Genomic DNA, 26,367 nt, shown 5'->3' on the forward strand with positions numbered 1-26,367 from the left:
TATTTTCAAACAGACAAAATCTTGTTTTGATCAAAAAAAAATTAAGTTGCTACCAAAAATAGCTTTTTTTGATTTAAAAAAAAATGCTGCGAATAACAATTTGTTTTTTATAATTTAAAAAAAATTGGTTTGGCTTAAATATTTTAATTTTTAATTTTAGCAGTTTTTCTATTCATGAAATAATTTTAAATAAATTTAATAATTGTTTATGGTATCATTTTTTATTTATTAACAAACGGCACAAATAGTGATTCAATAGGTTTATCAATTATACAAAAATAACAAAAACTGAATTATGACCTTTCATTAACGGTATGCAAAATAAAAGTTTGCGTTTCGAAACGGGCAACGTTTCCACGGTGTATTGATTTGCTGGAATTGGGAAAAAAAATCGTTGAAACACGTATTAAAATGCAAATACGGAATTCCTTACCAAGAAAGCAATTTACAACTTGTTCAAAAAGAACTTTTTCCGGCGAGTCCATTTTGCGTTTTAAATAAAGCCTAGAAATGGCGACTGGAAAGCCGAGCATGGAAAACACACACATACATTGACAAAATGAGCTTGTGTATGTTTTGGAAAAGTGTTTTAAAAAGTAGGTAAAATAATATTTGAAGACAATCTACAATATATTTGTTTGCAAACAACAAAAAACATTTTTGAAGCTACAAAATATAAATATTTTTTTTTCCTTTGGTTTGTTTTTTCCGTCGATCTTGTTTTCCGTGCTGAGCACCAATGCTACCGACGTGCCAGGAAGGCAGCTCCCACACCTGGACCCTACCTATCGACCCATCAACTCATGAACCGGGGACCAACGGCTTTACTTCCCATCCGAAGGAAGGCGTGATCTGAGATGTTATGCCTCAGAACATCCCGGCGGCGCCGACTGGGATTGAACCCAGGCCTACTGGGGTGAGAGGTAATCACGCTTACCACTACACCACCGGCGCCGTTAAAATATAAATATTGAATTCAAAAAAAGTTATATTTGACATTGCAAAATATTTCAATAATTTTTTTTTTGTTCAATAAGGGCAATTTTCTCTGCGTGTTTGCTTGGGACCAATAGGCTAGTCAAGTAGTGAGCCAATTTAAAATCGTTAGTTTCGTATTGATTGTTGGTATGTAATACTAACGGTGGTAGAGAACTCTATGAGCCCTATAAAGGCTTGTTTTTTTTTTCTAAAAAATGGGTACTTTTCCCCATTACTGAAAAACACGCTGATGAAAAAAAAAAAACATTTTATGAAGTACTCGTCAAATACTCATTAATGAGTAAAGTTGGTTTTACTCATATCATGAGTTAAGGTACTTTTCTTTGAAACGGGTACTTCTTTACTCATTAATGGGTACTGCGGGGTTAGCGTGTAGCATAATGTAAACAGGGTATCAGCGTCTACCAGCATGAGATTTCAGGAGCAACTGAAATTCATGCTAGTTGGCTAGTACACTAGCGCTAACAAATCCGCACGTTTCCACTTCGACTTCCACTCTACCACTCACTGACGCCTTTTTCTTCCGAAAAACCTCGATTTTCATTTGGAAATCAAATCCGAATCCGGCATTAGAGATGGTTGGGTTTCTTGTTTAACAAACCTGAACCTACTCGAGCCCGGTTGTTTTGTTAAATCCGAACCCAAGTGATTTTTTATAGATGAAACCCGAACCTAACCAAAATCTGTATTTTTTCCATGAAAACCCGAGTGAGACCGATTTCAAAATAAATATAAATTCAAGGAAACATGTGATATAAATACATAATAGCAAAACGTAAATCTCTCAGTAAGTTAAAAATTTATTTTTTTCATTATAATGGTTGAAGTCAACAGTTAGTGCACAGTTTACAACATGCCGTTCACCTAAAAATACAAACTAAAGTACTTTAACAAGTACAATCATAAAAAAAGCCTAAAAATCAGTTGCCTTCCCAGAGCCCAGTATATTGGAAACCTCAATCCCTATATTTTGCTATTAATGCTCGTTAGTTAACAAAAATCGTTATCACAATTAAGCAAAAATGCTATTCTGCTTATAATGTTAAACTCATCTTCTTGTGTACCGTAAACCGGGGGTAAATTGATCACTGTTTAACGTAAATATCGAAATACATTTCTACAAGAAAGCATATTAACCAAATCAGTAGCTACGATGACTCTATCTTTCTTCATGATCAATTAATTTGAAAATCGGTTGAAAATTTGATGAAAATCCTCTAATTTCATTATATTGGAAGCTTTCTTTTGTAATATTTAACTTATTTTTTATTAACTGACATTTAATTTGGTCAAATCAATTTGCCCCCGAATTACAGTACCTAGCATGTTTGCAATCTGCTACAAGTCTCTAATTTCTTGTTTTATATGTTGGAATGCCATATGAACTAACTAAATTGGAATTTCATCAATTATAGCTACTATGTAGGGCAAGGAGGGACAAGGTGGGTTCACGAGACAAGATGGGTCAGCTAGTACATTTATTATTGTATCAGGTTCAATGCAATGCCAATGGTGATTTGCTTTTTCAAACCAACATTGGGGCTCGTTGATATTGACAATCAAAAACATAAATAAACGACCCATCTTGCCCCCACCTTACCCTATATGCATCAACTCTTGTAATACTAGATCACCTGCAGCACTTTGGAAATCAGTTGATACATTAGGAGTACATTAAATGTATCGTTTTATGTTTTTACTTCTGTTAAGGCGTATAAACGCAATGGTAAATACAAATTTCCAAACATATTATTAGTGTTAACAATTTTCTTTTGTCTAATACCAATCACAGGCAGGGTTCGTTTCCAGTGATGCGAGCACACTTCTCGTTAAGGCTCATACAACAATTCTAGATAGAGCTGGAATTAGGGCATAACAGCTTTTGTAAACAATGACTTCTCTCGATGATTTCTAGAAACTCAAGGCTCGCCTAAGCAAATCAATATCACCGTCAGGTAGGGGAAGTCTTCCCCTACCCGGATATGTTGGTTTGCGCGGGCACAAATTCCTAGAAATCATCGAGCGAAGTCATTGTTTACAAAAGCTGTTACGCCCTAATTCCAGCTCTATCTATAATTGATGATAGGTTGTTTAGCAGTGATGATTTGCATCGTTTTTAGATTTTTTGTAGTCATTAACTTTCACTTTTGATTATTCCACAAGAAATTCAAATTTGAAGCTGGCTGCTGCTCAATACCCGATTACCCATTGCTCAACTATACAAATTTTCAGATTTGTATAAGTCTTCAATGCTTCAATGTTTTGACAGAGGGATAGGTAGCTTCGTGATGCACCGTTAACAGGAAGTGTGCCCACCGCTGAGTCGTCTCATAACTAAAAGCTTAAGATATAAAAAAAAATCATAGAAATAGTAGAGCACAATCTTCTACGTAACTTATTATTTACATAGCCCGCAGCAGTTTACAACGCCCGGAACGTTTTCCTTACAACTATTATCACTGCATTGAATGCCTCGGCGAAACACGCTAATCAGCTGACAATTGCATCTGAAAAGAAATCCGAAGGAATATTATGGTTTATTTTATTAAGTTTAATTAACATACAACTAGCTAGTATCGTCAATGTATAAGTTGAAAATTTTAAACTTTTTACAGCATAACTTACTCTACTGTTATATTAGTATCCAAAAGGATCTCTCCGTCGCAATTCCACTTGGAAAGCTGCTTATTTTGTTCCTTCGAGCCTCCACCACTTCTGGGAGCAGTCGCCAGGTCCCTTGAGTCGTTCGTAGAAGTTGTACTTGCCGTCGTTGTTACAGTTTGATCCAGTTCGTTATCGATTGCCCCATTTTCGTGACCATGGCCTTGAAACGTAGTCACGACGCGTCCATTGAAGCTAAATTTCTTTGTCCGGTAAATCTCCACAAAAGGTAAATCGCTCTATCCAGCGGGATCGACGACCGTCAGCAATGATAAAGAGGAAGACAAAAATATATTTCAGATGATTTTGATTTCTTATCATGTATATATTCGTGATTAGCGATTTGCACTAAACCAGTCTTGTGCGAAACTCGCGAGGCATATGTAGAAAACGAGGAAACCGATCGCGTTGGTAATGGAATCCATATGGGAGAGTCGTTACCACTGAGACGTTTCATTTAATTTTTGACGTAGGACTACGTCTGTGATTTCTATATGGGGGTACATTTTGTAAAAACCGAAAATGGAACATGTAACGAAATTATGAAAGATTTTGAACGTTAATAACTCAGCTGCCCCTGGACCAATTTCAATAATTTTATTACTAATCGATCAGAAATATTTCTACCCATCCTTTGCCTCTGACTGTTGATTTTCAATAAGAAATTATTGAAAAAGTGGCAAAGGCTAAGCATTGTCCAAAAGCGTTGAAATAACTAACAATTTCACCAATTACATACATGCATATGCTGCTTCCCCAACACAGTCATCAGAGAATTGTTTCTAGACGGAACATGTCGATGTAGCATTGCTCATCAGAGAGTCGTTAGTAGACGAAACAAGTCGAAGTGGCATTCGCCTCCAATCTTTGGGCGTGTGCGAATAGAGAGGATGCGATTGCGCAACATTTTGTACACTCATCGCCATATGCAGAATCACACGCCCCAACGACCACACAAAATGCTCTCCAGAGTTGTAATCTTGTAACCAAACTTGGAAGCAGGGGTGCAAGTGATTTTGATCGATTCATCGACTTTCTGTTTCGTTAATAGCTCGACGGCAAACACATTCATTGATACGTTTGAGCATAGCAGAAATAGAGCGAAATAGGTTAGTGAAGCCATGGCCATCAAAAAAGGAAATCGATGAAGAGAATTGACTTTCACCCCTCTGCTTCTAAATTGGTTGCAATTCTGCTGTTCGATATTTTTGAAGAACCACCAAAAATCATGAGATTACACTGTTTTCTAGGGATTTCTAAATTAATCGTAAACATTTTTCCAGCTATTCGATTAAATATTTATCGAATTTTCAATTATTCGAGCGCGTAACCGACATCCCTTCTTATTTCTACTCGTTTTATTTAGCGCAGTAGAGAAAATAAATAAAAGTACTAATTTATCTGAACAGGCACAGAGAAGAACCATGACGTGAAACAGGATCATAAATTCGCCGAAAAAAATGTTAAACATCTCTCTGCAAAAGGCTAAGATTTACCAACTTGTTGAGGGAAGGAGTTTAACGAGAAAAACTAAAAAGGGAAGGAGCTTTAGTTTGGTGGACACCGATATTCTGCGGCCTTCTAACCCGTCGCAGACATCAGTTCAACGCCTGTCCAGCAGCAGACGGGCCGAAACTCTTGCGAATGCCTTGCGAGAATATGGAATTATCCGATCTGATTTGCTGATCCAACTGCCTACACGTCATCATCATCTTCCAAAGGCTTTAAGCCTGTACCACCATCGGCCCTATTCAGGGCCACCAAGATTTTCCAGAAGAGTTAAATTTCTGTACACTAAAATTCATATAAAAAGGTTCTTGTTAGGGAAATCATAGTTATACACGGATAACATTTTTGTTCATTTAAATCAAAAATATAAATGTTTATACTCTAAACATATGAATTATTCAAAGTAAATAGAAAACATGTTTGAAACTAAAATATTTATGTTAGAATTAAATTCAAAGGATGTTTATTTCAGCAATATAGAATTAGGGTAAGACACCTTTTAGCGTGTCCTTTTTTCTTTGTTTACATTTGGCAAACTTAACTGAAAACGGCCCACAAGCTGCGGAACCAAAGGTCCGGAAACCCACGTAGGCAAGTGTTTCAAGCTTGACAAAACCGGCGAAACAATATCAACGTCACTCGTCGTTTTTGATGGTTATCCCCATGTCATCCTCAACCCTACCCGACGTCGAAAGAGAAAAAAAAAACGAAAATCCGAAATGGCTTCTGAATCCATTCCGGATCCTCCCCCAACACCAAGCGTAGAAAGAGGTCGGTATGAGGACGAGCGTCAGAAACGACTAAACGACGCTAATATCACAAAGTTTCAGCGATTCTACTGAACTGAAACCCCCGGACACCCACCCCGACGGGGCACCGGATCTTGGACCACCCACAGACCACCCTTAACCACACCGAAAAATAGCAGGAATTTAGATGCCCTGTCTACAGATTTGCCATTTATTTGCTATCCATTTATTTTGTTTTATCCCGCATTCAAATGCTTAAATAATTTTAAAATATGTTTGCTTATTTTAAACATGGAAAGCATGTTTAAAATAAACAAATTTATTTTGGATCTCAAAAATATTCATATTTATTTTCAACACGAATATTTTTAAAATAAACGTAACGTTATTTTTGTTTTAAACATTGATATCAATGAATTTTAACATGATATACATTTGAAATCAACCTTGTTTATGTTTGTGGCCAGAACAAACTGAGTTTACGTTTAAATTTACCTCAAATATTTTTGATCCGACGATAAATTTTTCTGTGCGTACTAAAGAGTATAAACAGAGAGAAACCTGCTCAAATTCCTATTCCTACACAAAACACAAGCTCCTGCTGCAGTTAACAAATAACATTTATTATATAAGACCAAGTACTCCTACGTCACTATTGCGTATTTACAATCCCATAGGGCTGTCCCTTGTAGTTTTTTATTCAAATTTTATGGCGATAAGCTCCAACTCGGATTAACTTTTAATCCCGTCCCTGTTGCATGATCTGCTAAACGTTTGCTTAAAGTCGTGTTGGTTATACTTGATGTCGACAACAAAGCAGCCGGACATACTTGATCGGGATTTAATCCGATGATAATACCGGTTGAAGCTTACCACCATTAGTGTTTTCAGCCTTTCATACGATACCTGGTGAATATTTAATAATACATAGGGTAAGGTGGGTCAAGATAGGTTACGGGCAAGATGGTTCATCTACTTGATTTTTTTTATTGTCAACATCAACAGGCTTAATGCAGCAATGACAAGACACGATTATTTAAACAAGGCTGCCAGTGGTTTGAAATTAAAATTTAGTTAAACAGCTTTTGAAATGAGGGTCAAAGTTTTACCAAATGTTCAGCTGTGGAAAGTTAGGTAAAAAATGATCGATGTTGATAATAGTTTCTAATAGAGTCGGTGTATAATGAGTCACGCCAAGAGAAAAACAGTTGAACTCGCATCACGGTTTTCGAAAGATTCCCTTTCTTTTCACTTGGCAACAGAGGACTTCTACATCAACTTCAAATGACTTCTAGCGAGAAAAAAAATAGCGGCTGTAGTAAATCATTATATCAGTGATTTAGTCAAATTATCTCAACCAAAAATAGTAGAAATTCTCATAAGTTATCATTACCAAACGTATCCCATGACAATTTATTGCTCACTGCGAGTTTATGATCATTTCTTCGATTATATTTTATATTTTATTGCAATACCTTTCGTGGACCTTTCATAGCATCGTAATGTTTGTTTACTCTGCACGATAGGTAGCCGGTTTGACAGCTCAATAGGTAGACTTGGCTTCACTCTTGGCGTGACTCATTATATACACCGACTCTAGTTTCTAAGTGTGATCCTTGACTCATAACGAAAAAGTGCACAGACGACAGCAAGACGTAAAAGAGTACTTTTGAGGAGTCCAGCTAGAATTGCAAAATGCAATACTTACAATTTTTTTCGTCTTTGATGACATCGCTAATAACAACCGAATGTTGTTGAAAAACGAGGTATGTCGCACCAAAATCAGGTCCACATAGCCATCGCCCAGGTGGCTGTACGGATTGAAACCCTGCGGACTGCGGGAACATGCACAGGAAACATTAGCACCATTGACCATAAGGAACTTTCCTCTGACGGTCACTTCTTCCGTATCACAGTCGATGGGATTATTACTCTTAGTTGAAGCAAGCTGGCAGCGTTGGCAGTTTTCTAAACATCGAACGCCATCGTGTGGGTTGTTCCGCTCAACCCGCACGTTATCATGAACTTCTTTTTCCAGTTGGATAGTAATGTCACCGGAATAACCGCGATTGCGAAGAAATTTTTTGACTCCTGTAAGATAAAACGAATATTAGTTTCATAAAGCGTTTTTCTTTTACGCATATAGTTCGCTTACAATGAGCAAACCTCATAAGTATTTAATATAAATTAAACATGTATGGGATGTAGCAAAAACAATATACGAATGATAGCTTTATTGAAGAACAAATTTATGGCTAACTATGACAACATTCCCATCATAACCAGGAATTTGGGTAGTTTCCAAACCTAAATGCTATCGCAAATTTATCACCAAGGATTGGTTTCGTAAGAACGTAACTGCAGCTTTGATTCCAATGATGCCGCAAGTCGATATGATTGCTGCAAGGTGAGTAGTCAAACATATTGTACATTGGTTGTCGCGACCTAAGAGAAGATTGACCGATTTCATGTGCGTAAGATAGAGATAGAGATAGAGATAGATAAAGATAGAGATAGAGATAGAAATAAAAGAGGAAGAAGCCAATTGTCACCTCTTCCTCTTAGGTCGCGACGTATTTGGACGTGTATCTTGACTCCGAGAGGGCACCGGTTTGTTGATTACGACAACTCTACGACACCGACCACCAACATACTGGAAAACATAGCCAGTGACCGATTGACTTGATTCGTTATTGTTACCCTTAGCTGCATCGATGAAACCCTTCGAGTACCGCTTCTTCTTCCTTCATGTAAACCAGTTTCATCAGCTTTATTCCTTTGAAGAAACGCAAGAACCTCTTCGCCGTCGTTCAGCGTGCTTCTTCAGGATTACTACTGAAATTGCTCACGATATTGACAGTATAAACAATATCAGACCGGGTGCATTGTGCCATGAATTATAGGTCACCTACCAACTCACGAAATGTATCGTTATTGGTCTAGCTACACGCTCAGCTCGGGCTCGAGCTCGGGTCATCCGCATGCTCCGCATCTTTTCTGCTTCACCAAGATCCTCCATGTGAAATTTCGTCATCAGCTGCCTTTTAAGGATATCGACCCACCACCTGCATCAATTTCACATTCCACACACGGCTGGCCTGCTTCAGGCCGTATAGCACCTTACGTAATCGGCATACCTTTTGTGAAGCCTTTCTATCCACTAAACTTTCGGGCTGATCCACGAAAGTCTCCTCCTCTGTCAGGTCCCCTTGGAGAAATACCACCACTGCATCCGCAACGCATTTGGGAAAAATACTACAAGTCATATCATACTCCATATACCTGCCTGGAAGATGGCACTCCCTTTCGCTGCGCCTGATCACATTTCACAGACCCTCTTGTTGCGGATGGAGCGCAGTGGAAGACACGGAAATGATATTGTCATTTGTGCTGTCGTAGTCCGTTTCGCCAATGCAACCGTTAGGATCAGAATCTAATGATTCAACCAACCCATAACCATCATTATCGATTTCGACTAAATCGTTGTTCTGAAACTGCATCCACTGTCTTAGATTCGTCTCGAACCGTTTTGTCTCCTGACCAGTGCTGTAAATTATCAAAATCAATTGAACATTTTTGATGAAAATGAGAAAAGCAGCTATCCGCTAGCAAACGGGACCTCCTTCGGATGGGTGATATCAGTTGCTTAGTCATTTGACGAAGGCATGGATCATTCTCATTTGAGAAACGCTTGATATCATTCAATTGAGTGTAACCTATAAATACATAAACGGAGCTCTGGGGCCACATTGCGCATCTCGAAACGAAACACTTTTTGTACGAATGATTGTATGAAAAAGTTTTTCGTTTCGAGATGCGCAATGTGGCCCCTGGTCGACATTCCGGCAAAAAAGCTAAGCCAACCCGACACCAACCTGACTTCAAACCCCAACCCAATGTTGACCCGACATAAACCCAAAATTGACTCGACAACAACACCACATTGGGTCGATATCGACCTAAAATTTGCCTAACATTGATCCGACATCGGGTAGACTTGTCTGGTTGGGACCATTTTGCTGGGTTTCTTCCATACTCCACTGTCGTATATCAAATGATAGTGAGTGACTCAATTGACTCAATTGGCTGCATTGGTTCATCTTCAATCGAATGATATGAAAATTAACAGCAGAAAGCACATCTGCTGATTTATCACCTTCTTTGTTCGTGGAACGTAGACGTAATAACCGTTCGACTGAGCCTGTCCTGGTTTCTTGAAATTGGACGCTTCCTCGGGACTAACCGACAATCCTTCACGCAGAGAAATGGTTTTTAAATTCAAATGGATATATTTTTGACTCAGGGCCTAATATATTTGTGATATTGTTTCAAATATGTTATTCGGTTAATTCAACGAAAAATATTTTTGAATCAACAAACCGGTTGTAGAGTCAATAATCTGCTTGTTGATTCTAAAAACTATTTTGTTGATTCAAAAATATGTTTTGTTGAAATAGTGATACAATATTTTTGAATCAATAACAAAATACATTAGGCCCTGAAACAAAAATCAATTTTTCTAAGAGTTTCAAAGTAGAATACTTTCTTTTCGTTGGTGACCGGTAGACCAAATACACCGCAGTAGCGTAGCACAGCCTAAAAACGTTTATCCAACTAGCATCGCGCCTATTCAACTACTGTGCGATTAATTCGCGCAGCGAGACAGATCGGTTCCAGATTTTAAGGAACGGCAGGCTCATGTTGGATTCCTGAACTATACAAGAATCGTGTCATTTTCTGATTCCCGTATTACAGACTATTGTCAGTTCGAAGACGCTTGATAAATTTCCCAGTTTGATTCTCAGCGTATGCCTTGAAATTCTTTAAACTTTCCAAGACAATGCTACAAGATTTTTATTTCGTGTTAGCTATTCCGATAAAATTACGATAAATTTGGTAAAACCATGACTTGACTACACATAAGTTTATATATTGATAACAATGTCATGTTACACGGGTTCTGGTCTGATTCTGACAAAACATTTCGGACCTCTCGTAGCGTAATTTAATGAGTAAAGCAAGCATACAGAGTTAAACCATGCTTTCGACCCATACGAGAAAAAAACATTAGTTCGAAACTCTCTGACTTTTCCGGGCAATGAGAATCATTGTGTTTTACATACATTAGGTATACAAATACAAAAAAAAGAAGATACAGAAAAGTCTCAACTCACAACTGTTTAAATGCTAAAAACCAATAGATTCAAGAAAGATTTCCAAAAATTTGCTCGCAATCGCATGATCCATTTAAAATTAAAATTATCATATCACACTTACCTGAATAATCATACCGTTTAGGACCCATCCATCGATAATTTTCGCTATCCATTGTTACATCACCAAGAAACCCGTACGATAAAACACTGGCATACAATTTGAGCAATCGTGGTCGGCTTTTAGCGTTAGTGCTATTTCTTGTTGTACTACTAGGAGTATTATTGTCTGCATCATCCAACCCTGCAGTCGTATGCAACGGACTAGAACCACCAACACCACAATCGTCACTGTTACGATACACACTGGATATATCGAGGCCATGCGTTTGACCGAGGATGATGTGAATGATGGAGGTCTTAATGTCCGTCGTCCCATTCAAGCAATACGCTACAGTGTCGGTACTGCCTGCCGGAATGATTCCTATTGGAATGCTTGGTTTCGGAAGGTAGGGTGGTTTGTTTATATCCATTCCTAAAATTGACAAATTATTAATGTTAGTTCGTTCTTAGATATGTTACAGCTAAAAAATGCGCCACATAAAAAGTAATTAATATAGGTAGACTCGCTCACTCACTCATGTATCCTGAGTACCTCTAGTGGTGTACTATAGTACTAACATAAAAGATTTCCATAATGTGCCGCTGCTTGATTTTACCTTAACATGTGCCTAAGTCAATTTCCTGTCGACTTGCAAGAATTCCTTCGTGAGACTTAGATGCCATGAGCCCCTTGGCCTGCCTCTGCTGTGAAGTTCTGCCGGGTTTCAATCCAGCACTTGCTTGCAAATTTTTTTTTTCGCCTCTTCATAGTGTGTGACCGACCCACCACCACTTACGTTCTCGAGTTTCGACTTCTGATAACATCGGCATTCGAGAACCAGTTACGAAGCCACCAAGCACGAATGTATGTACCGCAGGCATCGGTTACTGAAGACCTGGAGCTGTTGATTGTTCAACGCAGATACGCACCAAGTTTTACTGGCTGATGTAATCTCCAGATATTTCATAAGATTACAAATACCTCAAAGGTCATTCTCCTACTATGTTACTTGAACATAATTTCGTATAATTTAACAGCATAATTTATTTATAGTTGTTATACATCAACTGTAGCCCCAATAATGTTAATCTTATATGTACATATCAGTAAAAAAGACAGTAAATTAAAGCAAGGTCATAACATAAAAGCATTAATCTTATAGTCAAGGCTCTATACGTAATGGAGCAATGATTAAATTCGATAAACGCGAGTTTACGATTCGGAATAGTGAGTTACGTGAGAAATAAACCAAAAATAATATTTGGGGTATAACATCAAATCGACGCCGTTGTGACAAGAACGGCAGACGAGCTGAAAGCAAGACGGAAAACGCTTCCGACACTCGGGGTTTTTCGACGAAGGAAAGATTGCTGTGAAGAGAAGCCAAAACAAACGTGAAGATAAACAGTGTCTCGCCATAGTTGCGTAAAAGAAGATGGAGAGCAGCAAATCTACTTTGTTACCTTTTGACACCAATAACACGGCATCGATTGAAACACGCTGGATGAAATGGAAGAGATCTCTGGAGTTGTTCCTAGAGGTGAATTATCCCATCGAAGTCGTATCTGCTGCATTTCAGTGCATCACAGATACAGGACCTTTTCTTCGCTACACCTGGACACGATGAACCCCTGCCAGCGGAGTCGGACGTTTACTAGGAGGCGATAAGATTGCTGGATGCTCATTTTGCACCTTTCACCAATGTTCCTTACGATCGGTACGTGTTCCGGAAAATGAAGCAAACTGAAGATGAATCTGTGGACAAATTCGTCGCCCGCATTCGAGAGCAAGGGCGCCTGTGTGAGTACGGGAATGCACTCGAAATGCGAGTTACAGAACAGGTGTTTGACAACAGCCGATCGGATGAGCTGCGTGAAGTGATTATTAAGAAGAAGTTGATGAATGTGGAAGAAATCGTGCAGGAGGCACGGATCTTGGAAACAGGGAACCGTAATAAGGAGGATACGAAGAGAAATTTTGCTCCTATGGGCCAAAGTTGTGTGAACCAAATCAAAAAGGCTGCGAAGAAAGAAAAGTGTTTCCGATGCGGCAATGCTGGACATTTTGCCAAGGATAAAAGTTGTACCTCAAAAAACAAAGTGTGTGATAGCTGTAAGCTAGTGGGAGATTTCCGGAAAATGTGCAAAACCAAGCCGGAGAACCGAAAACCTAAGAATGAAAGAAGCAAGAAGAAGGTGTGGCAAGTTCAAGATTCCGAAGACGAGAGCGGTGTCCAATGCGGCATCGAAATCAGCAGCGAAGATAGTGACGACGACGTACAGCACATTTACGCTACCGGAAGTAAACACGATCTGGTGGAATTGTTTGTCGACACCGGCGCTCACGTTAACGTCATCAGCCGAACTACATGGTCTACGGTAACGGTAAACTAACAGTCCACAAGACTTTCAAACCGGAAATTACCACCCGTTCGAAGCGAGTATACCACGACGTGTATGTTGTGGATAACAAAGCAGGAGCGAATTTGCTGTGCAAGAGTACATCGTTGAAGGTGGGAATCCTGGAAATCCATGCACAGGCGTTCTGTGTGTCAGACAACGGGGACCCTAGGGTGGGAAAGGTGAAAAATTTGCTACGTTTCCCTACAACACCCAAAATTTTATGAATCTTCTAGTACAACTCTAGATGGTAGCTTACCATCAATCATACTGTAATTTTTCGAAAAAAGGTGGTGACTTGAGTGTGAAACAATCGATAGAACATCGAAGGTACATGAGCAAATTAACGATCATCTCTTTTGCCAATAGTGCCGGGGGATACCCCTCACCATTCCTCCCCAAGTTTGGTAAGGTTTTTTTTTTTTTTTTTTCTTTATTTTAGAGATTTTTAGCCTGAGGCTAGTTCATCTCTTAGTTTGGTAAGGGAGATAATCAACCCGATTCGTAACTTCCTCAAAATCGACCTTTGCTTTTTACTCTCTATATACAATTTTTACACTGCCGTACTCTAACGGAACTATCATCTCTATACTTTCATTTCCTCATTTATTGTATAAAATGACCAGTCTGATATTTTATGTTAAGCATCTCCAACTAAACAGAGTATTAAAAAAAACTGGTACAACAATAATAATAACGTCTTCGTTGTCTGCGTTGATTGATGAATTAATGAAGATCATGTGTCAAATGAAATGTATAAGCGGTCACATATACCTTTTATGCTTTCTTATAGGACCTATGTGGTTTGTCTTATGGAATGTATAAGGCTGATGTTTTGACAAAAATGTATAAGTGAAACACATGAATAAAATAATTGATTTTCGTTTCGTGTACAAAATGTTATCGATTTTCAGTTTTTTTTCCTTGATTTGTTTTCCGTCGATCTGGTTTTCCGTACTGAGCACCAATGCTACCGATGCCAGGGAGGCAGCTCCCACACCTATCAGACCCTACCTATCGACCCATCAACTCATGAACCGGGGACAAACTTCTTTCCTTCTCTGTGTGGTGTGGTGTGGTGTAGTGGTAAGCGTGATTATCTCTTACCCCAGCAGGCCTGGGTTCAATCCCAGTCGGCGTCGCCGGGATGTTCTGAGGCATAACGTCTCTGATCACGCCTTCCTTCGAAAGGGAAGTAAAACCGTTCGTAGGTAGGGTCCAGCTGAGGGAGCTGCCTCTCTGGTGTCGGTAGCATTGGTGCTCAGCACGGAAAACAAGATCGACGGAAAACAAATCAAGGAAATCATAATAATAATAATAATTTCACAAGATGACAGAGGTCGATATTCCGAACCAGAGTCTATCCCGAATCGAACAAAATGTCACTGTTCCACCTAAAGCAATTTATGCTTATCGGCATAAGTAATAATGCAGGGTGCATTCCGACCTGATCTAACCCACACGCAGAAAAAGTGATTTTTGTTTCAGGGCCTAATGTACTTTGCTATTGATTCAAACATATTGTATCACTATTTCAACAAAACATATTTTTGAATCAACAAAATGGTTTTAGAATCAACAAACAGATTATTTATTCCACAACCGGTTTGTTGATTCAAAAATATTTTTCTTTGAATCAACCGAATAATATATTTGAAACAATACCAAAAATATATTAGGCCCAAAATTATATCCATATGAATTTAAAAATCATTTCTCTGCGTGCAACATAAGCTAGTACCAGTTAAGGGCCACCCCCATTAGATCTGTTTGCGTTGCGTTGACGTAAATTTGACAGTTAGACAATAGATTTAGCTGTCACGTTGCCGCAACGTGTCCGATCCGGATCTAATGTGCGTGGGCCTTTAGAAGTCAAAATATCCCTCTATCTGATACAGACTATAAATAAAGCATAAAAATCCGAACTCTCACTGGAAACAATCGTTCCTGATCAGGTTAACCTTTCCTACCATTACTTATATAATTTTACTTGACTTTTTCTTCCCTAAACTTCACTTGTTGGCAAACGTATGATCAAATTATGAATACCATTTGTGATGGTTAAAGTAACAACTTTCACTATTGAGTGTAACTAAAAATAAACTAAATGGGAAGATTTATTCTATACAGATTTACAGCCATAGCGGACCTACACTGAAAAAAGTTTTCATATAGTTTCCATTGGGAACGCTCATGATATTTTTCCAAAAACAAAATTAATGATTTTTATCTGAAATTCACATAACATTCATATGATCACATGAATTCTATGTGATAGATCACATAAATTTCATTGGACAGGTTCATGTGATTTTTTTTTAGTGTATGCATCCTGTTCTTACAAGTTCTCAATTAACAACTGTGAAATTATTAAAAACACGTTTATGGTAAGCGCAAAGTTCTAGTTCGGACGCAGAATATTATAACAAACCCTTACCTAAATCGATCATTGTCCTGTAAACCAGTCCATTGAATAGCTCAGCAAATGTTCCATCGCCACCGCAGCATACCACTCCGTCATAGTTGTTCAGGTTGATAGTTTGCGATGTCATTATGTCGTAAATTTGCTGCGCTCGTTGCGTTATTATCAGGTTGATGTCGACCTGAGCCAACTTAAATAGCGGTTTGGCATACTTTTCGAAAAGGGCAAAAGCTTTTTGCTTTCCGCCGTATGGATTAAGGAACAGAAGTAAATTTTTCGGTCGGTTTTGCTCTGCATGAGTTTTGGAAAAAAAAACATCATAAATAAGGCAACTGTTCGTAAATCTTCGATATCGATAAGATATTGGAGTGCAAAGTTCTGACCTCTGATATCTTCTGATAACCGGTGGTACCAATGCTTGATAATCCGCTGCTCGCTTTTGTAGAGAACCAGCTGTTGCACTCTCCATTTGCATGCACGAGGTGAAACAAGCCGCGCGTAATGTATGATTAAATAGTTGGCATTAGATTGGCTGTTTCCGCTAAGGATGTCTTCCCCACTGATGGCGTCACTGTGCAGCAAATCGTATGAGTTAACTGTAACGAACAGTGAAGAAATATTATTGTATTTTGTTGATTCTCATTAGCTCTAGTTTGCAGCGTTATCTACCCCTATTGCTAATATTAGTTGTAGTTGTGACGGTGTTTATGGTGGCATTCGTAGATATTGATGCTGATGTTGGGAGTACAGGGACGCGGTCAAAATCCAAATCTTCATTGAGCGGTGCGTGTGTGGTTGAAGTCGTCCCGTATGTTGTTGTAATGCTGTGTGGGACATTTTTACCAGATGACCGTCCACTTGCCGTCGTTGATAGCGTAACTGATATGATATCGCTTACGGGCACCGTAATTTTTTCTGCAATCAAAAATAAAACAAATCGATTAATTTATATTATCAGTAGAATTATCAGCGTAATCTTGAGAGCGCTATTATATAAATGAATTAACAAAAATTCTATGGAAGGTAATTCATCGATGCATTTTTTATGACCAAATAAACAGGTAAATAAAATGCATTTATTATAATGCCATGTTCAGACTATGGCATTATAACGTATAATAAGCGGTGTAACACAATAATTGTGCTCATATCATGAAAACCACTAAATATTTTGTATAGATTCTGGTACGATTCTCGGATCTTCGGTCCTACCATAACGATCATGTTTGAACTTGTTTGATAAAGTTTACTGTAGCCAAGAATGAGATCGCTGAGCATCGTTCAATACTGTTTTAATATAGAAAGCTATCCAGATAAAAATATGATACAGCTTATGGGCTATATTGTAACTACAATTTATGAACTACAATAAATTAAAATGTATTTTTATATTAATTTATTTCGCCAAGCAAAGTAGACTACATACAATGTTTTACTTACATGCTATGCATTATTTCTATTTCCTCTTAGTACAATTTTTATTTGGTTTTTGGACATAGTGATGTCAATTTCTTCGCAATTTTTATTATACAGGTGCATTGATGGGACCATTTTTTGCGTTATTTGTTCTGCATGTGTTTTCATAGAATCATTTTCGAGTTCTGATGTCATTAATAAAAAAAAAGCATTGCAAATTCACACCGTTTCTTTAGTGTTTGTAGATTGATGAGCATGCAGCATAGGATTGGTGAGGAAATGCAATTCATAGGAATGCAATTCAAAAGGAAATTCATAGGATGGTGAGAAAATGCAGTCCAATTTAGTCATCGAAGAGCATACAAAAGAAATTGCTTTTGGACAAATTCCATGCGTTCTTCGTGTATGGCAGTGTATGGGCTACATACTATGTGTGCAGTATTCTAGAAAAGGTCTTACATATGTAGTGTACAGTAATGTTACAGTGTCTTCTTCTTCTTTGCATTTCAAGCTTATTGCATATCGCATCTTAGCTTATTGCGTGCTCTCAACTTAGTGTTCTAGGTGCACTACCACAGTTATTAATTGAGAGCTTTCGATGCCTGTACCATTTTTGCATTGATATGATTGTGTGGCAAGTCCAATCATACTTCTATGCCCAGGGAAGTCGAGAAATTTTCCAACCCGGAAAATTCCTAGACCGAACCGGGAATCGAACCCAGCCACCTCCAGCATGGTCTTGCTTTGTAGCTGCGCATTTACCGACTGAGCTAAGGGAGGCCCCAATGTTATAGTGTATGGGTCATTAAAATTGTAACTAAACGCCTAAGTCCCTTACAATTGCATATAGAACTTAACTCCACCGTTGACTGATACTCAATGAATGTCTATTCATAAACTCTCTTAATCGATGCTTACATACTGGTTATTACATAAAAGGGAAAAAGACAGAGACAGATAGAGGTGCCTGGTAACGCGTATTTCGACGTTATTGAAGGCGATCACCCATCGTGGGTAAAAGCTGAGGATAGTGTGAATTTGGATAGTGGATATTCTTGTCAACGTTGCAAGACCTTGAGTGTGGAAAATGAAATGATTTAATTGACATCTGTTTGCAAGATGTTTTCTAAATTGTTACGCACTACAGCTGTAAAAAATTACCCATTGGGTATTTTCTCTTGAAAATTTGGGTAGAAGTAGTTTAGAGTGTATTGTTTATCCTGTATTTTTATCGCTGTCAGTTTTTCGAAAGTTGTAAAAAATGGCGTCACCCAAAAAGCAACGTCGCGAATTGATTTTGCGCAAGCACCTGGAAAATCCTCAATTCTCTCATCGGGACATCGGAAAACAACTCGGAATCGTGCAGTCAACGGTGAGTCGTGTGATAAAACGTTACTACAAAACTCTGAGCATGTTCTATTAGTGATCAGGATCACAAGCGTGTCGTGAAAACGTTTAAGCGGAATCCCAATGCTTCGGTCAGGGATGTGATCAAAAAGTTGAATCTGTCCAAGTCTTTCGTTCAGAGAGCCAAGGACCGAGAGGGACTGTATACGTACAAAGTTCAGAAGGCTCCGAATCGTGAACGGCAAAATACGGTGGGAAAGTCACGGGCCCGGAAACTGTACTTACGTGAAGGCGGACTTCCGGCAGCTTCCGGGGCTACTGTTCTTCACCGCCCAGCACAAGTTTGATGTTCCGTAGCAAGTAAGGAAGCAGAAACTTTCAAAGTTTGCCAAGAAATACATGATTTGACAAGTGATCCCTCACCATCCCAACGGGGGAGTTTGGTAAAGGAGATGATCAGCTCGGTTCGTACCTTCCTCAAAATTGACCTTTGCTTACTTTCTACTCTCTATATACAATTTTCACACTGTCGTACTCTAATGGCACCATCAACTTTTTTTTTATATCTTTATTAATACCCCACCACCATCAACTCGATACTTTCATCTCCTCATCTATCGTATAAAATAACCACTTTAAGTTAAAGTACTATTTATTATATTTTTCATGTTTTCATAGTTTGCTTAGCGGCATTCAAAAACTTTATTGTTTCGTGTTCAAATAAGATGGTGAAACTTGTGTATTATTGACATGTTAAATACTAATATTTTTGTTTATTTGATTTGAAAATATAAAGCATGCAGTTAGCATGCGGATGAATTTTTGAAAGTTGTTTATTTTATGGTAGGGAAATACGTAAAATTGTCGAGTGAGCGAAGTTAGTCAGCGCAGTTTCAGGTAGCAACGTCTCAACCAAATGTGCACTAATTTTATCGGTTCAAATCAGATAAATTGAACCACCCAGATCGTTTTCCATCTGCAATTGAATAAAAGTCCATAACCATCCCGACCTTGGGGCTCGTCGGTCTAGCCGTTCTTACACAGCCTGTGAATAACAACAATGAAACCGGTCTATAAAAGTATATAAACAAAAATTGTTATTTTTTGTTTCCTGCTACCCATGATCATTCATTGAATAATAATGCAAGATTCGTGAGGTAGCGAGATGCTAGGGTTGGTCAACATGAAATAAAGATTTTTCAAATTTCCGGAAAAATAGGACAATGATTGCAAAAAAAAAAACTTATAGAATCGCTTCCGATGAATTTGTTGTAATTTTGGATTACCACATGAAAATTATCATCATCCCTAATCAGCCAATATCAACACTTAGCTGTGGTTGTGGTAGCAACAGCTAAACCGAAAGAGAAGAAAAGATGAAAAAAAGTGTTGACCTTAATCTTGAAATTTCCGAGCCGCGATCGTCTGGTAGATACGTACGTGTTAGTGTTTACCGCGAAGATCATCTTTGCCCGGTGTACGGTGAGTGCTTCCGTGCTTATTCGCACACCATTATCATATTCTTTGTACGTGTTTTGCTGAGCGATCCTGGACAACGACAATAATGTTTCGACGAGCATATGCAAATGAATCACACGTAAACTTTGACTTACTCATAAGGTCGATTTCTGATTTTGTTTTCGCTAATGATGGGTACCGAGGAAAAACATCATTTACCACATTTTGCAAATTTAACCAGAGCTTCGGAATGCTTCAGTTAAAAACCGGGAACAAGCTTGCGCATGCTTTCACGTTTCTTCAGAGCAATCGATAAGTTGCTATCCGGTGCATGCAGCTGAGAAGGAATCGGTAAAGCACGCTATTAACCCTCTCCTTCCCATGGTAGCGCAGATGATCTACAACTTTTCTTTCTGTCTCGAGCTTGTCAATCTTCCATTAAATAGTCAGTATTTATTTGAGCCATGCTCATTATTCTCACTCATTTGTATTCTAGAGATTTCAACTGAAAAACTGTTCAAAACCATTTAAATAACTATTGATTTTTTATACTATTGATTTTAAACAAAAACTGATTTTGACGGATTCGATCATTTCAGACTGCATGGAACATCTGTTCATTTGATATAGCACTTTCTTTTGAAAACATATTTTTGCATCTCAAAACAACGAAAACCGTCTGGGAATGACAGGGTTAACGCCTAATTGGATGGAAAACAAAGCAAGCGAAAAACTGAACGTGCTAAACGTGATCGCTTAGTGATGAACCCAAGCGTTCAATCATCCTGCAATATAATGGTACATTACTTTTAATCAAGTTAATATTTGTGCTAGCATGCTAGTGTTCGACCTTCTATGTACTAGCAGAAATCATAGATCCAAGTAGGTAATTACGCGCAGCCACTCAGTTCACTTACTACCAGATCGTACGAATACTTGTATGTAGGTAGTGGTATGCGTTCTGCGCTGTTTGAGTGCATTGATTGGAGCCAGCTCTTTCATGAATTTCCTGAAACTGTTCCAACAAATAAGCAAAGTATACTTACCCTTCTTTGAGTTCTCAGCCTCCCATACAAGCACGCCGACATTGTAAATCACTCGGAATTTTTTCTTCGATATCACAAATGTGTTAAGAAGCACTTCGTTCTGTTTGTCCATGACTTCCAGTAGACTATGCTATGCGAACTCGTCGAAGCGAAACGGTTCTTCCAGCACCGGCTGGCTGCAATGTATTATTGCGATTGAAGCAGTCGAGTAGTGAGTGACCGGCTGTTTATGGCAAATTGTGAATTGAGACCTCATTAACACGATTACTGCAATGGATAGAACAGAAATAAATATTAAATATAGGGGCTGTCTATATACCACGTGGACCGTTAAGGGGGAGGGGGTTGGAAAGTGTCCACGGTCTATACAATTTGTTATGATGGAGGGATTATGCAGGGGGAGCGAGGTTCTAAAATCTCTTAGTGGGTGTAAAAGCGAAGCTCATAGAAGTGTAAACTTATCAAAGATTTTATAACCAACTCTTTGAGCAATATCGGTAAAACGTGCCTTCAAATCATGTTGCATTAATACATTTCCGAAAAAAAAAGTTTATTTTCAACAATTTGTTCGGTTATCAATTTGCCCCCGCTTTACGGTACTTAAGTTTAAAAGCTGTAATAGGGAAGTGCACCAGTTATGTTACTACTTACAATTTGCTCCAGTGTTGGCATGTACCAGTTATGTGATTTAAATGGGTAGGCCTAAAACTGGTACCATTGCGTATACGGAATAATTCCATAACTGGAGCATATGCCATAACTAGCTCCCTTACCGTACAATGTCTATAAGAACGCGTAGTAGGAATATTTATATCTACACTCAAAAATATTACAAAACCAATATTGATTAAATTTTATGCATTTTATTATTAATCAAAATTTATACATTGATTCGATTAATATTTTCTTCAAAACTATACTAAGTCCGATTATCGGAGTGGTATTCAATCAGTGTATACTAAAAAGATCAAAAATGGCAATGTCAAACACGATGGCACTCGTAGTCGTTTTTCAGTTCACGTTGAAGGTGATAACGTTCTCAAATGGTTCTGCAAACATCGTCCGCTCATTGATTGAAAGAAGCATATAAGCCTGCCGGAAGTGGAATCATAGCCTGCCATCAATAGCAACCCTGTATCGATTAGCCAATAAACTGCTGATGCACAGTAATTTCTTCTATCTGTTCGACTTAACGGCCAAAGCGTTGAATATAACAATTCCGGTGGACCCAAGTTTTAGCCGCTTAACAAAGATCAAAACGTCGGGTAATGATAAACCTGGGTTTCGATAATGATAATTTTATGGTACTGCTTTTGCTTTAATTAAAACTTTAATTTTTTTTTTTTAAACAATTATATTAAGCATGTAACGAAAAAGAAGCAGAAAATACATTCCCTCGAATAAACCGTATGTATGCATTGCAAGCATATTTCGAGTTTATACTATGGCAGGTATAAATCATTTTTATACTAAGTCTGTATTCTCTCCCTTTATACCGACCTTTGCGTCGGCACGGAGAGTTGCGATTTAGCGTAACTTTTATACTATTTAGCTTCCAATATTTTTTGAGTGTATTCGTCTCAAAAACAAAAGAAACGCTCATACACAGAAAAAATGTAATGTCGATTAATGTAATTCAAGCTGATGTATGAAATAATGATGTAATAGCAAAAAGCAGATACAATATTACATCAAAATCGATGTACATCGTACAACGTTATATTACACAACCGATGGATTGACCTGGTTGCAGCAGTTTGGATGTATTATTTAACAACTTTTTTTTTTCTGTGTAGCGAATCATTTTTTCTGCCTTCATCCGTATGATGTTACAATGACGTTTCAATTGACGAAATTGAAACTCACAAACATATTTAAAATCAAGAAGCAGTGTTTTTTTTTCCTTGATTCCGTTTTCCGTGCTGAGCACCACTGTTACCGACGCCAGGGAGGCAGCTCCCACACCTGGACCCTACCTATCGACCCATCAACTCATGAACCGGGGACCAACGGCTTTACTTCCCTTCCGAAGGAAGGCGTGATCAGAGATGTTATGCCTCAGAAAATCCCGGCGGCGCCGACTGGGATTGAACCCAGGCCTGCTGGGGTGAGAGGTAATCACGCTTACCACTACACCACCGGCACCGCTAAGAAGCAGTGTTAGATATTTAACAAACTATTCAAACGTACTTATGATTGCCCATAGCAATCAATTGACAGTAGATGAGAGATCAGTACGGCCTGATTCGAGGAAAGAGCAAGCGTTGCGAACCAGTGGATTCATTCATCAGAAGAGTATCATCTACTATCATTGTAAGAAGCAAGGACACCAGAAGCGAAACCCCAAGGCATTTCTGCCGGAGAGCAGCAGTGATAAGAACAAGGATGAAGCTAGAACAGTGCACGAAACCGACACCCAGTAATTTACAACTGTCGCCCGAAGAACGCCGTACGCACTGAGTTCTACTTACGGTGGGTTTTCAACTAGTTCTGTTTTCATTAATGCTATTGTGTTGAATCTAATACTTTGTAGTTCAATACTTTCTGATCGAATAGTTAATTGGCATGTATTGGATGAAATATCGTTATTTTATCATAGAAAAATTCTGTTTGAATTAACAGCTAATGATATAATAAAGGAAACTTAAAGATATCCTCGTAAACCAAAAAAGAACTCGGCATCTCTAGTGTGAAGATTCAAGATCGTAACATTTTGAATAATATCAATACCATTTCTAAGCTAGAATTGCTCCTTATTGCTTAATAACTAATATTAGTCATTTGAAAAGCTAAGGAAAAAAGCTCGAAAATTATTCAATAGAGCTAAATTTATATCGAACTGGTCTCTATATCAAGAGGCTTTACGTGAATACAACAGATAAATAAGAAGAACAATGCAGAAAAATTTAAAGCATATGTGTGATAACATAGAAAGCATTCCTGAAACTGCAAGGCTTCATAAAGTTCTCTCAAAGACCATACTGATGACTTTTTTAGTGGACATACAATAGAAACTCTGGAATTGATGATGTAAACTCATTTTCCAGGATTCATTCCTACTACTGATCAAATACAAAATCATAACTTCACGCAAGTTGGCATATCTTCAGGATGTGTTAATGCTAGAATAAATAACTCATAACTGCAAATCTAGCAGATGCAATGGGTGCAAACTCTAGAAATTGAATAAGCAATAGATTCTTTTAGTCTATTTCAATCTTCAGGCCCAGATGTAATTTTTCCATCACATATTCAAAAGTGCATAGAAATAATAATGAAATAAAAAAATGGAGGCACAAAGCTAACAATAAGTTTTAATATTACATCCAAGATTGCAATTGCACTTCAATCATGTCGAAAATCTCATGTAATTTTTATGGTCACAAAAATAAACAAATGCAGTAAAAGCAGCGTAATGTCAGTTCATTCACTGTATTAATGATAATTTTGTCCTTTTTTGGCAAGTAATATTACATCATATTTCCGACACGATTGAAGCATAGAGGTAACTCTAAGACCAGAAGGCCCCGAAGAAACGTGCTCAACTTTTTGGCTCAGCTCTGATACTCTCTTCGGTCCCAAGCTAATCGATGCACCCCTCGAAACATAGGTAAATTCACGAACCTCTCATTTTAAAGTCTGGAACGCGCAAAAATTGGTCAACTTCAAATTGGTGTATTTCCGTTAAAAATGCATTAAAAAAAACCTGAAATGCTGCATTTGGAAGTTGAGTGTATATTAGACTGATGCAAAATTTTAAATTTTCGCTCCACAGTGCTCAAACGGTTTCAAATCAGGTCCTGATTAGCCTCCCAAAATTTAAACTCATTTGGTAAGAAACTGACTTTTTTTTTTCATTTCGTTTATTTGGCAGGCTCAAATGTTATAAAAATAACTTAGCGGAGCCGAGTAACATAGAATACCAATTATGGTACTCAAAATACAAAAGAAAAATATGTACAAATATATTTTATCATATCATTTTTCTGGGTGGCGATCGAAGCGGCGACAAAGCGATCTTCTCCCGTGCACGCAACTTCTTTCTTTCCCGAATTTGTTCCTCATTTTCATTGAACCCGAATCGTGATCGCTGCTGCTGTTTCTGGACATCGTTTCCCGTTGCATGCTCTCCGCTACTCTCGTCGGTCGTCGGGGTAGTCACGTCCATTTCGTTATCTGCATTCAACATCTCCAACCCCGTATCCGTTTCCTGATCGCTAATGACAAACGACGCACCTTCCACCACTACACCAGCATACGTACTGCTGCTGTGTTGTTTTCTTTCACTTTGCTTTCCTTTTTCCTTCAGTTGCTTCTCCGGTTCCTTCCGAGCCTTCCGCTTGGGACAGGAAAGCTTCCGGTGTCCGTCCGCCTTGCACAGAAAACATTTGTCTTTGTTGCCATCATAAAAAATGTTTCCTTTGCGATTGAAGAAATGTAATGACGTGGGGATTTCCTTCTTCACATCCATATATACACCGCGTATCCCTGTATATACCTCAAAACACAGATCGGTTGGAAATTTCTCCCGGATGATGCGTTTAATTTTCCCATATTTCCCCAGCACTTTATCCAGCTCGTTGTCGGGTACCTCTGGTGGCAAGTCATACACACGCACATATTGAATGAATTCACCAGCATGCGACATGCGTACCTTTGCCGTCGTTCCATTCGCATAATGGAAGATTAAATCCTCCGAATTGAATGTCAGAGCATGGAGCATCGCTTCCTCTGATTTGAACTTCATGAAGACTCCCCTTTCCTCACCAATGCGATAAACAGCTTCCATTTCAGCCGGATCCGCGTCGAGTGCTTTGGCGAAATTTACTATCTCTCCGATGTTTGGTTTGGCATCACAATGGCTGAAGCTAAACTTGATGGTGTTTTTTACTTCACACATCTTGCACCGTAGCAACAAAAGGCACCGAACTGCTAGCAACGAACAAAGAGCAACTATATAATAGCGAGTCTCGAAAACAGGTTATCGTGTGGTTCACAACGAAATAAAAAATCGACTGCTGCTGTAGACAGCTGTAGGGCAACTGATCCCCAGAAGAAACTGACTTGGCACAAACTATTCGAAGTTTGTATGGAAATTACTATGG

At 38.4% G+C, this 26,367-nt stretch overlaps 2 protein-coding genes across 2 annotated transcripts; one reads left to right on the top strand and one right to left on the bottom strand.

The window, feature by feature from the left end:
• Window positions 1-1,792: 1,792 nt before the first annotated feature.
• Window positions 1,793-21,385, bottom strand: Cerk (Ceramide kinase). Its single transcript, XM_065224828.1, has 8 exons — window positions 21,263-21,385; window positions 16,665-16,910; window positions 16,379-16,591; window positions 16,011-16,286; window positions 11,196-11,606; window positions 7,627-8,009; window positions 3,625-3,899; window positions 1,793-3,506 (listed from the first exon to the last, which is right to left on the bottom strand). The coding sequence occupies exons 1-8, from the start codon at window positions 21,372-21,374 to the stop codon at window positions 3,398-3,400; spliced, it is 2,025 nt and encodes a 674-aa protein (XP_065080900.1). The 5' UTR covers window positions 21,375-21,385; the 3' UTR covers window positions 1,793-3,397.
• LOC135703583 (uncharacterized) lies at window positions 12,277-15,135 on the top strand. The gene is made up of 2 exons (XM_065224829.1): window positions 12,277-13,985; window positions 14,058-15,135. Exon 1 carries the CDS (start codon window positions 12,908-12,910, stop codon window positions 13,565-13,567), a length of 660 nt encoding a protein of 219 aa, XP_065080901.1. The 5' UTR covers window positions 12,277-12,907; the 3' UTR covers window positions 13,568-13,985; window positions 14,058-15,135.
• Window positions 21,386-26,367: the final 4,982 nt, after the last annotated feature.

Source organism: Ochlerotatus camptorhynchus, unplaced genomic scaffold (genome assembly GCF_037179485.1).
Source record: "Ochlerotatus camptorhynchus isolate MF236.1 unplaced genomic scaffold, CSIRO-AGI_Acam_v1.1 ptg000216l, whole genome shotgun sequence".
NCBI lineage: Eukaryota > Metazoa > Arthropoda > Insecta > Diptera > Culicidae > Ochlerotatus > Ochlerotatus camptorhynchus.

What these genes read in the sequence shown, in the direction of transcription:
- LOC135703583 (XM_065224829.1), top strand. Translation starts at nt 12,908, where the DNA reads ATGAAGCAAACTGAAGATGAATCTGTGGACAAATTCGTCGCCCGCATT.
- Cerk (XM_065224828.1), bottom strand. Translation starts at nt 21,374, where the DNA reads ATGGACAAACAGAACGAAGTGCTTCTTAACACATTTGTGATATCGAAG. An exon ending in AACTAATATTAGCAATAGGG is followed by an intron (nt 16,592 to 16,664) that starts GTAGATAACGCT and finishes TGTTCGTTACAG; the next exon opens with TTAACTCATACGATTTGCTG. An exon ending in CATCAAAGACGAAAAAAATT is followed by an intron (nt 3,900 to 7,626) that starts GTAAGTATTGCA and finishes CCCGCTGGATAG; the next exon opens with AGCGATTTACCTTTTGTGGA.